The 11,965-nt window shown below is 34.8% G+C and overlaps 1 protein-coding gene across 4 annotated transcripts in view; it reads left to right on the forward strand.

Moving 5' to 3' along the window:
- Positions 1–9,179, forward strand: part of LOC126776305 (klarsicht protein) — a 222,788-nt gene extending 213,609 nt beyond the window's left edge. For all 4 annotated transcript variants that reach the window (XM_050498712.1, XM_050498714.1, XM_050498711.1 and 1 more), the window contains 6 exons: positions 3,623–3,801; positions 4,157–4,308; positions 4,826–5,030; positions 5,393–5,554; positions 5,925–6,022; positions 6,275–9,179. In XM_050498712.1, coding sequence (XP_050354669.1) covers positions 3,623–3,801; positions 4,157–4,308; positions 4,826–5,030; positions 5,393–5,554; positions 5,925–6,022; positions 6,275–6,515 — 1,037 coding nt within the window. In that variant the 3' untranslated portion in view covers positions 6,516–9,179. The remainder of the gene's footprint in view (positions 1–3,622; positions 3,802–4,156; positions 4,309–4,825; positions 5,031–5,392; positions 5,555–5,924; positions 6,023–6,274) is intronic.
- Positions 9,180–11,965: the final 2,786 nt, after the last annotated feature.

Consider the following 11,965-nt stretch of genomic DNA (forward strand, 5'->3'; position numbering starts at 1 on the left):
ATATATTTAAATATAAAATAGAATAATGTGACCAAAATTTTGTGACTGTTAAATGTTTAACATCATAGCGAAATCACTGTTTATAAGAATTAAATATTTTAACAATGAGAAACAGTTAAAAACGATAATCTAATTAATAACTTCCATGACCAATGTATCAAACTATGTCCTAACTTACTGGTATATAACCAATTTGCAAATTATCCACTCAACAGGGAGTACTAGGTCATTGAATTCGACGACTCGTCGGCCACGGAACACAAATTGGTTTCCTGCGGAACGCAATTTGTTGGAACGCATTATTCACCAAATCGATCCTCGAAACAATTGACGTTGTATATAACCATTTAGTTAATATGTCTAATAACTAAAGCTATGGCTTTGCGTCATTGATTCAGACAATGAGTCCTATGGTCGCTTATCAATATGACAACTTGTGCACATTTATTTAGTAACGGAGTTTACTAAATAAGAGACCTTTAAATCTTTCTATTTTCTTATTCGTTTTCCTGTCGAAAGCGGATTTAGAAATCGATCATTGCAAGCTTTTCGTTTAAACTCGTAAACTTGTGAAGTGTTTGAAGTATTTGTAGATAATGTGAAATTTTCTTAAGTACTTGGATAGATCATAATATGTTACAATATAAAACATCGTCAAACTTAATGAATGAAGAAACGAATGAAGGTTATATTAAAAAAAAACTATCCTTAACTGTATATCATGAAATGCTTCAAACGTTTAGCATTTAGCAAAATCTTTAGTACAAAATGTTGAACATTTTCATTTTTATTTAAATAAATTACTAGAAAAAATATTCTTATAAAAGATAATCTGCTCGGCGAATGCAAAAGTTTTTCATAAAGTCATCAGTTCGTTGACATCTAGCATCAATTCGTTAGTTTATCGTGCATTACAGACAAGTTCATGGACCTATCATTTAGTGCGCTTGTTATAAACGCGTTCACATGAAAATATCTTTTGTCACCCTTATTTATGATCTCTTAACAGACTAACTGAAATATCTCTGTTTAGTTAGTTTTGTCTTCTCTCGTCTTGAAATAGCTATAAAAATTGATTGCGTGGTACAATCTTACTGAAACTACGAAGTCGGTTGGCGTGGTTGGTAGATTACCTTTCACGCCGATGGTTGTGGGTTCGATTTCCACCCAGGACATACATTTGTGTTCATGAACATGTCTTTTTGTCCTGAGTCTGGGGATAATTATCTATGTAAGTATGTATTTACAAAGGAAAAGTAATATATCAGTTGTCTGGTTTCCATAGTACAAGCTCTGCATAATTTGGGATCAGATGGCCGTGTGTGAATAATGTCCCAGGATATTTATTATTATTATTATAATTAACAAGTTATTCAAATTTACAACATTTATAAAACAGATGTATCGTTTCTATAATGTACAATAAAAGTATAATCTCATAATCGCTAAGCTATCTCATATGTATGTTATATGTGTACAAAATTGCTTTAATCAAAGTCCGCTGCGTAATTACCATCTTCCTACTTCTGAGAAGCTAATAGCATATCGTCGTATCGGCTATTAAATTTAATTTTATTTAATATTCAGTTAATTAATGCTAATATATCTTCTCATTTTTCTTAATTTACGTTTTTATTCCTTTTTATATATTTTTATTACAGTATATATAATTTACGAATAAATAAATACTAATATTTTTATTGGGATGTTTCAATTTCATTGATTAAGTCGCTTCCAGCGATCTTTTTTTTCGTCGCGATGTCCTTATATAACTCAAGAACCCGTTAGGCAAGCTATAATATTTCATGATGTTTTTAATGTCTACAAATACGGATTTCTTTTTAACACTCGTCACTTCGAGTTTTTTACGCTGAACATACCAGCGCGTTGAACTTTGTTCACATTTTTTTATTGTCCCATTTTCTTTTAAATCATAAATTTTATTTTAAATTGCTTCCAATCTCATTTCACAATTGGGAGCATTATTTGTGTCTCTTTGAATCCTGTTTTTATTTCTAGTAACTGATCTTTTTAATGACATTCTATTAAATCTCTACAAATTTTATGCACTTTAATCAAACAGCTGGTTTAAAAAGTAAATAAAACAATGTATCGCCGTATATTTCTGTATTCTCATTACATTACCACTTACATTTTTTTAATTTAAAAAATGAAACTAAAATTTAACTAAGTAAGATTAGGTAATCATGTCGAATAACAACATTCGCAATCTGGACATGTTTAAATGTTGATTAAAATTGACAGCGGTGTTATAATGGGCTATTTAATTAAACTTTCGAAACTGGTAAAGACACAATAATCTACATATGTACATATATTAAAACTTAGCATTTTTGTTTTTTTTTTTTTTTTAACTTGAGTAAAAACTTCTTTAATAATGCTATATAATAGATATCTTTCTTTATAATGTAGTATCTCCCATTTTAAAAGTATACTTAAATCAGAATATAAATAAAATTGTTTTTCCGTTATAGGACTTGCGTTTAAACATAATCAAGGTGTACCGTTAAAAATACTTTGTTTACATTCAGCATGTGCCTGGCATATACTCTGGCACTATGTAGGTCGCCTGCACTGGCAATATTTGAGCTATGCGAGTTAGTGGGTTAATGTATGTATCATTGCAAGTTGGTTTTGTGCCAGAACAAAGGTACTTATAGAGTTATTGCCTTTGCGTTGTAAAAAATATTTGGCTAAATAAAAGGCTTATGTCAAGGGTGTTTCGAAATTTTCGTTTTGTTCTCCGTTTAAACTTTACATATTTAAAGAATAGCTTATTTTATATATTCTTTAATAAAATATGAGGTTACCGTAAGAAGTCTAATATTATTTTTTAAATTACATACTTGAGTTGAGACTAACTTCTCACCTTGAAGTTAAATTGTCGGGGAATGTAAACAAGGCATAGAAATATTTGAAGCAAAATAATATAATAAATTTATGTATATATATGCGTAAGTATGCGTGTGTGACTAACGCGTGGAAAGTATATAAATATTTAAGGTTTAGATACCTTAGAACTCGTATTATTTCGCATGCACGCGTTCGTTAAATACCAGCATCTGAACATCTCCATTTGAATCTAAGTAATGTATTTGTATGGACGGCTATTTCTGTACGGCCTTTGTGTGAGACTTGACGCCTTCAATGTTCAAATATGGATTTCAATAGCTCTACATATTTATGAATAGCGAACTATTTGTTTCAAATGTCAAATACGACCCATTGAAAAGTTAGTAGACCAAACATTGAAAGACCTATTGATTTTGTCAATTCCAGTTTGCAACATAATACAAATAACTTGAACACATTACTTAATGTTATTTTATCAAAACGCTTTTGGTTTTAACAAATTACTTGCTTATCAAAATGTTAACATTTGCATAATGATCTACTGTTTAACCAGGCTAGGGGCTTCTACATACGAGTTACAAACAATTAAAAATGTTCACATTGCGACTTAAATAATTTATTTAAGAAATAATGTCATAAAAATGATAATTCAAATGTTACCAAATTTAAGACATTCGTATCAGCATATAATGATAGTAAACATTTTATTATTTTTCAAAATTTCAAGCGTGTAATGTTTCGTCCACAGCTGTGTCAGCACGATGGTCAGCTCTCCGCGCGGCCGCAATTCGACGTGGAAGCGCGAGACGTCTGCGTCGCGAGATCGCCGCGTTGAGAGAAACTCTTGACGACATATGCGAGCCTGGTGACTGCGCTCCTCAGCCGCATACTAGAGCTCAACTGCATAGAAGGATCGAGGAGCTTAAGGTAGGAATTTAGCTTATTTTTGATTAATATCAAATCAAATGACATATAGGTTTTATGTATGTTCACATACATTTTTTTCTTAAAAAGCCGATAATGTTATTCAAAGATATACAAACTTAAACTACCAAAAAATCTTTTAAGTATTTTTCCATCCCAAAAAAAACAAATGTCTGTCAATATTTAGATTATGTATCAATTAAAGTATCGTTATATATCATAATATTAGGTCAACTAAAAGATTTTCTTATCTTCGAACTACATATATATATGGTTAAAATACGTTCTTATGTTATGAGCAAAGCTTGAACGACAAAATATTGATTGAAAATTGTAACGAGATGTTTCTTTCCGACAGGAGCGTCTTTCCCGCCTCTTAGAATGCAAGGTGTCAATGCTGAAGCTGACGGTCTCCGTGAGACGCGCGCTCGGCGAAATGGAATCGGATGATAGCGGTCTGACCGGAGATCTGACAGCATTACTGGCCGCTTGGGATGACGCTCATCAACGGTAATTATTTACCTACGTTTCTACTATTATATTATCCTTTAACTTGTGTTTATAATTCAACTCCTGCCTGGCAAAGAAAAACATTATGAAATTACAAATAAACAGTGGAATATTTACAGGCCGTTACTTTAAACCGGGTTTATTTTACGTAAATTTTATTTAATATTAGAATTAAAACTAATTGCCTTTCGTGTTCCACTTCAATTGAGGACACCAATTATATAATTTGGTGTCACTAATTGGCTACTATTCGTTTGGAAAGTAGGTAAGGTAGGTTTAGGCTGTACTTTTGACTATAACACTTCTGCTATTAAATCTTTTTACAACCACTTACAATCGTAAATACTATATTTAGTCGACGAAGGGGTCTTATCAGATCAAGGAAATTACCTACTTTCGAAGCCAGGAAACAAGACTTGTAGCCGTTAAGTTTATTTGTTAGATATTAGTTACGAATCGGTTAATGATCCGTATTTATTTTATCTAAATAGTAATCCCATGTCCTTATTTCTATCAGCACATCTAACGAGCTACTCTCACTGGAGAAGGCGGTTTGTGCGTGGGCGGAATGGGAAAGCGCATTGCGAGAATTGCAAGGCGCTTTAAGGGGTGACCTCGCAACTCTTCAAGCGCTTCGTGATCGCGGTGCAGCGTTGGCGGACCACGCCGAGCTCGCCGCGCACGTCAGACAGCTCGCCGTATCGCTCCTCGATAAGAAAAAGGTATTAACCCAGTCTTATTTAACATAGATACAAGTAAATTGTTTTAACTTGGAAATAATACTAGGTTTTCATATTCATTTATTTAAATAAAGTTTATGCGAAGTTTCGAAGTTGAGAAAAAATATAATATAAATATTATATCTTGTAAACATTAACAATAAGAGTATTGTGCAAGGCCGTCTGGGTAAGTTACACCCATAAGTTTTTTCAACAACAACATTCTGTTATTGAAGTGGATTTTATATACTGTGACATCACGTGGCCCACTTGATTGTATACCTTTCAAATATACTTAAATAAAAATATCTCTTAATGGTATATAAAGTCCGGTAATGTCTCTTTATCCGTAAAATGTATTGCAGGGCGGTTCGACGTGCGACTCGCTGTCCGACTCGGGCATATCGGACGGCGACAGCGAGGGCGCGAGCGGGCGCGCGCGGCGGCTCGGCGCGCTGCGCGAGCTGGCGCGCCGCCTGCAGGCCGCGCTCGCGCCCAACTCGCCCGCGCACCGCGCCATCGCCAAGGTGCGTCTCACACTGACTGCTGCTTATTGAACGAGCTGTTTTTGTTGCTCCACGTGTTACCTGTCTCGAAACCAGAATCCTTTGGAATGAGTTTTTTATAAAACTAAAATAATATTCAACGAATACATAGTTGTGTCCTCATTTTGAAATCTCATAATCGTTTCTGTTTGATTATTAGTGCATCACAAAGGAATTGATTGTTATTATATTATTATATTTTCCTTTAGTTAAACAAAATGTTTTTATTCTAAAAAATAAATTGTACTGGACTATACACAAAAACTCTATCCAGAGGAAATTTGATATATAATATTCTTTTTGTATACAATTTGTCAAAATAAAACTTCAAAGTAACTTAATGTTTTTTTAGCGCATGGAGCAAACTGAGAATGAAGTCAAAACCTTACAAGAATCCTGCCGCGCTTTGGTCGAGCAGAGTATCCCTGATTTGAAAATCGACGAAGTGTCGTAAGTTTGAACCGATGAATAATTTATTACATTTTAAAAGACTATGTATCAAATATCAAGATTATGTAATCATTAGGTAACACTATAAAATTTACGATCAAGTTTTAACTAAATTAATGAATCTGTAACATTTAAAATTATTTAGAAAATTAATACGCATATCTTATTTACCTTTCGAAAAAAAAAAACGTTTTTAAATATCGAATTATTGTAAGTTGTAAGATATGTATTGATTTGTGTTTTTTTGTCTAGACGCGACCACGCTATTGCTATTTCGAAAAATAAAACTGGAGCTGGTGATCCTGATTACAATCCTAGAAGTGGCTGGGTGTGGCGCGTCCTTCGCTCATCTATCCCCATACAGCTGTGCCTCGTCGCGTTACTCCTGGCAGCCTGGTTGGTGGAGCGGCCGAGGTGTTGCGACGCTTTGAACTCACTTGCACAAACATTAACACCACAACTGCGTTACGTACGCGGACCGCCGCCGGTCTGAATGCACTTTTATAAATGTGTCAATGTGTCAAGTAAAGACAGCTGTCAGAGTGGCATGTGTCAAAATGACATGAGTTTTGCCACGCATAAAAGGAGATATTTTTTTTAATATCCAAATGACAATTTACCTAGTATTATGCTACTGGCATATGTATTTTAGTCACAGAATGTGACGAGTTGCAATTGCAATAATTTTTACTTAGCTAGTTTTAGCTAATGAACAAACTGGAAACTTGGCTATCATCGTTGAATGGAAAAGTAGATGATATCTAGTTTCGCCGAAATGTCTTAACTGTGGTATGACAACACAAGACATTGGCCGGCTGTTTTATACATTGTTAAAAAATTAAACGGAGAAATATAAATATATTTCTATTGAATAATAATTACTCCGTTAATTTAAAATAAGAATAAGGCCTGGTATATTTGCCGGAAGGACGATTTGTTGTAACAATTGAATTAGCTTCTTAGCTTGAATTAAATAAATAAGCGAAACAGTAGTAACTACAGTGTGAGTCTTACTTTTAGGTTGTGACACCAAGAACATCCAATATTAGTGTTGTACTAATGTTATTTTAATATTATCGATTAATACTTTTTTTTATTAGATTCGATTGTGTGGTTGTTTTTGTTATTAGAATTTGATTATTCGATAACGGTTCAGGGCGTAACGATAATAATGTATTTTGTGGCTAACGTAACATGACAGATAAAATAGTATGACATTATTGAATTAAATAATGAAAGAAAAGAGTATTCTTATTTGTGTGAAACGTGGTTTGACGTAAGTTTCATGGAGAAATATTGAAAGAAAGAGAATATGACATATATACACTCTAAAGAGTAGTTAAAGTTAATGTCTGCATTTTATTAGAACCATACTTAACATTAGGAACCATAAATTGCTCACAGCAAGAGTTCAAATAAATTAAAGTGTTCGAAAAACAATCGTCTGTATCAGATGAAGTTCAAATTAGCTAACATTAGTAATAATTTACTAACACATACGTTTATAAGTTTGTATGTAAGTATACCTATTTTAGTACAAGTAATGAATAGGTTACTTAAGTTAGGTGTGTGACATGTGCGCTGAGAGTGACTTATTTTCAAGTACCTTTCATATTTTAATCGACTAGTAACATCGATTCTATCGATAATTTCTCATTGCCATCAATAAACGGTGTGTACTATATTTTTTTAATGAAACTATTATACATTTCTTACAAGTGGTTTCTATACATACATAATTAAATATTATGTTCAATAAGAAATTATAGTACCCTTAGAAAAACTTTGTAATAATGTTACCTTTTACATAATTTTATATAATTTATTTTCTATTTGAAACAATAGACAAAAATTCTAAATATATGTATATGAAAATAAATAAATTATAATATTACTTTCCTAATATATATTTGTGGCCTTATCTAATGTATATATTATATTTTAAGACTGATAAGATTATGTATGACATTACTTCTTACAAGTTATTTATCACTACAATGTTTTTGGATATTTTATTTATATAATTTTATATTATATTTATATTTTTTAAATAAATGACATTAATTTTTAAAACAATTCAAAAAAATTGCAAGAGTTGCCATAGCAAAAGGCTTCTTATTAATAATATTTTTGAAACATAAAATTAGAACAATACATTTAAAAAGGGGTTTTAACTTCGGCGTATTTTTTAAAGCTGGAGATATTTGGTTTATTAATTGCTATGTCAATTCTGTGCAATATTTTCAAGTTACTTCTATTTATAACTTTAAAGACTATATATAATCAAGCAATTGATCTATTTCTTCGAATCTATACTATTTTTGGATTTGTTAAATTGTATTAAAAATAATCTATATTTCAATCTTTTAATTCAGATATGCATGTTATGTTTTAATTATCTGTATTAGGATTTCTTCTATTTTAAGTATGTGCATGATACCTATGCGGTAAAATTAATGGATAAAATATTTTTTATTATTAATATTAGTAGTATTAGTAGATAGCTAATATTTTAGAATTAATTTTGCCGTCTTTTAAATTAATGCAACAAAAATTAAAATAATAGCAACACCGTATTAATATAAGTTCTCCCGCCAAATAAACTAAATTCAAACACTCGAATATTTAAGGTGAAACTTCTTACTTTAATTTTGATCTTTTTTACGGATTACAAAGAAAAAAAAGGTCAAGTTAAAAAAGTTTCTAATTATGTCTAAAATCCATATTATATGCTATTAAATCAAATGAAATCAATATAATAATTATTTTTATAAACTTTAAATAAAATACAATTTTAAAATATATCAATTAAAAATAAATGTAGATTACATTAAATTGTTAGAAAATTGTGTGAAGGCATTATTCTTCTGTATCTTTATAATATTTGAGTAACGTGTTTCCCACATAAAGTTTTTTTATAAAACACAAAAAAAGTTTGGGAAACTAACTTTCAATTACTATAATTAATGTTATAAATATGCGTCTACATCGTGTCATATTTCTATAACTTTTCTAATTTAGTTTTGTATAAGTTAATGTACGAGACATGCTATTGTTGCATTTAAATTTTTGTTTTAAAGGAAGGGAGCATAATATAGGTTGCATAACATCGTGTTGGCTTTATGAATTGGAAATAAAAAATGTTTTTTTTTTTAAATAGAGTTTTCATTTTATTTACTCTGAACCGAATAGGTTAAATGATGGACTTACATGGTAATACCAATAGCGACGTAAATTATTAGTCATTATTTTTATTACAAGTGGCCAAAACATATTTGACTTCACCCTTCCACTTTGACGCTCTGGCTTTTGATAATTATCCATCAGAGTTGGGAACAAATACAGTTTTCACTGGACATCGTGTAAGAATTGTAATATCATTCAACAGACACAGAATTAAAAACAAAGCAAAACAAAACAGTCTTTAAAAAAATCAAACACTTCTTGCACTAGTAACGCAAGAAGTAAAACGCCAGCGTATACGGACAACGCTCCGCTAAAGGTGCGTACAGACTGGTGAAACGTAACATGCCGTAACCGTAACAGCCTGTGAATGTCCCACTGCTGGGCTAAAGGCCTCCTCTCCTCTTTTTGAGGAGAAGGTTTGGAGCTTATTCCACCACGCTGCTCCAATGCGGGTTGGTAGAATTCACATGTGGCAGAATTTCAGTGAAATTAGACACATGCAGGTTTCCTCACGATGTTTTCCTTCACCGTAAAGCACGAGATGAAACGTAACATGAAATGTATCATTCTACCTTTTATTACATGTTCGCTGGTAGCGTGGACGCGTTGATCGCGGTCTTAATACCGATACGAATGCATACGCATTCAATACGAACTTCCCGTGTACGTCTGTTTCACATTGCCTACCAAAGGGTAGGCAACGAACACAAAAATGTTCGTTCGAAAAACCAACAAATCAAAGATCGCTCCGCGCGCGACTTGAAATGCTCGTAGCGTGCGCATGAAATGTACAGTTCGCGTGCAAGGCGTCCATACTATGAGAATTTGGTACGATATAGTTGTGTGTGTATTGAGTGTTACATTGCTCTAATGTGGACAGCAAATTCTTTCATTTCATGTTATGTTGCGTAAGTCTGTTCGCACGGTATTGATGAGATCTATCATCTAAGACGTCTCTTTTCAAACTAGAACAACAATACAAAGTATTGATGCTTAGGGATAGAATAAATATTGAGTTGACGATTTATACCGGTGGTAACGGTATCGTCCTTTGAGCTTGCATAATGCCTAATGTGTGTCTACTACTATAACATCCTCTTTTTGAAGCGAAACTTGAACGAAAATAAATGTTAATGCAACGATTCCATATAATACTTTATCCATTCCATATAATATTATTTGCCACGCATAATCTCGGGGTGGACCGTCGTGCCGGTTGGTGACCGGTAGGTGGGGTCCCGGCGGCCACTTCCGGGGGGGGTTCGGGGGCCCTTCCGTCCGGCGGGTCAGTGTATTTTTCCTTTTGGCAACCACTTGGGGAAACACGCCTCCACACTTTGCCCATCCCTATCGTGGCAATACATCGCTCGCTTCACGTCTCTTTTCCATTTCATTTTTCCCAAATGGCGCAACAAAACAGAAATAACGGTCGTACAGCGGTGCACACCCCCACCATACCCTCGCTGTTTGAGGTCGAGTTCTCTAACATCCGAGGACTCCACACTAACCTCAACGTTGTCCACCACCATCTCGAGACAACACGGCCAGCAATGTTGTTTCTGACGGAGACACAAATACTCCGTCCTGCCGATACCAGCTACCTTAATTATCCCGGCTACACGCTTGAAGAATCCTTCAAAGCGAAAGCCGGAGTATGCTTGTTCGTCAGGACGGATGTTTGCTGTCACCGACTGCGCTGCTTGGAGGACCCCTCCTTCTCCATGTTGGTGGTACGTGTGGACCTAGTTCGTCAGAGCCGAGTCTACGTGTGCCTCTACAGATCCCACAATGGTGACTTGGAGACAAGCCGATTATTTGACCATCTTAGTCGGGTGGCAGATGCTGCGCAAGAGCAATTTCCTAACGCGGAATTGGTGTTTTTGGGGGATTTTAATACTCACCACGAATCCTGGTTTAAATCCCTCAAAACTGACCATGCTGGAAGGACTGCTCATGCTTTTGCTCTCACACATGACTTGACCCAACTGGTTGATCAGCCCACCAGGATCCCAGACATTGATGGGCAAGCACCTTCTCTACTGGACCTTCTGCTGACTTCTCACCCGGTGGAATATCAGGTTGTGGTTCAGGCTCCTCTTGACTCTTCGGATCACAGCCTTATTTCTACCAGAGTGCTACAGGCCAAGCTGCCGCCACTAGCGGAATGCAAACGTCGCGTTTGGCACTATAAGTCGGCGGATTGGGACGGTATGCGCGATTACTATGCGTCGGTCCCTTGGAAGGAACGTTGCTTCAGTGGGAATGACCCGACAGCTAGTGCCGCTGCTGTTGCTGGCGAGATCATGCTGGGAATGGAATACTACATTCCTAGTTCAGATCTCGTCAGTAGGAGTACGCGTAACCGTTGGTTCACTCGTGAATGTGCCGATGCTGTATCATCTAAGCAGGCGGCATATCGCAAGTGGATCAACGGCTGCATTAGCGGGGCATCTAACATTGACTCACTGAAAGCAAACTATAATAAAAATTCCAAGCCCTGTAGAAAGGAATATACGAGAGCGGATGCACAGCGCATTGTACAGATTGGTCATGACCTTGTTTCGCATCCTAGGGGCTCCCGTAGCTTCTGGCGTCTGACCAAGTCTGTGCAAAACAATTTCTGCCAACCTTCGCTGCCACCGCTCAGAAATCCGGACGGATCGCTAGCTCACAGTCCGCAAGAGCAAGCTGATCTCCTGGCTAAACTCTTTGCCGACAATTCCGTCATCGATGATTGTAGTGCACTGCCACCTACAA

Source organism: Nymphalis io, chromosome 20 (genome assembly GCF_905147045.1).
Source record: "Nymphalis io chromosome 20, ilAglIoxx1.1, whole genome shotgun sequence".
Lineage (NCBI taxonomy): Eukaryota > Metazoa > Arthropoda > Insecta > Lepidoptera > Nymphalidae > Nymphalis > Nymphalis io.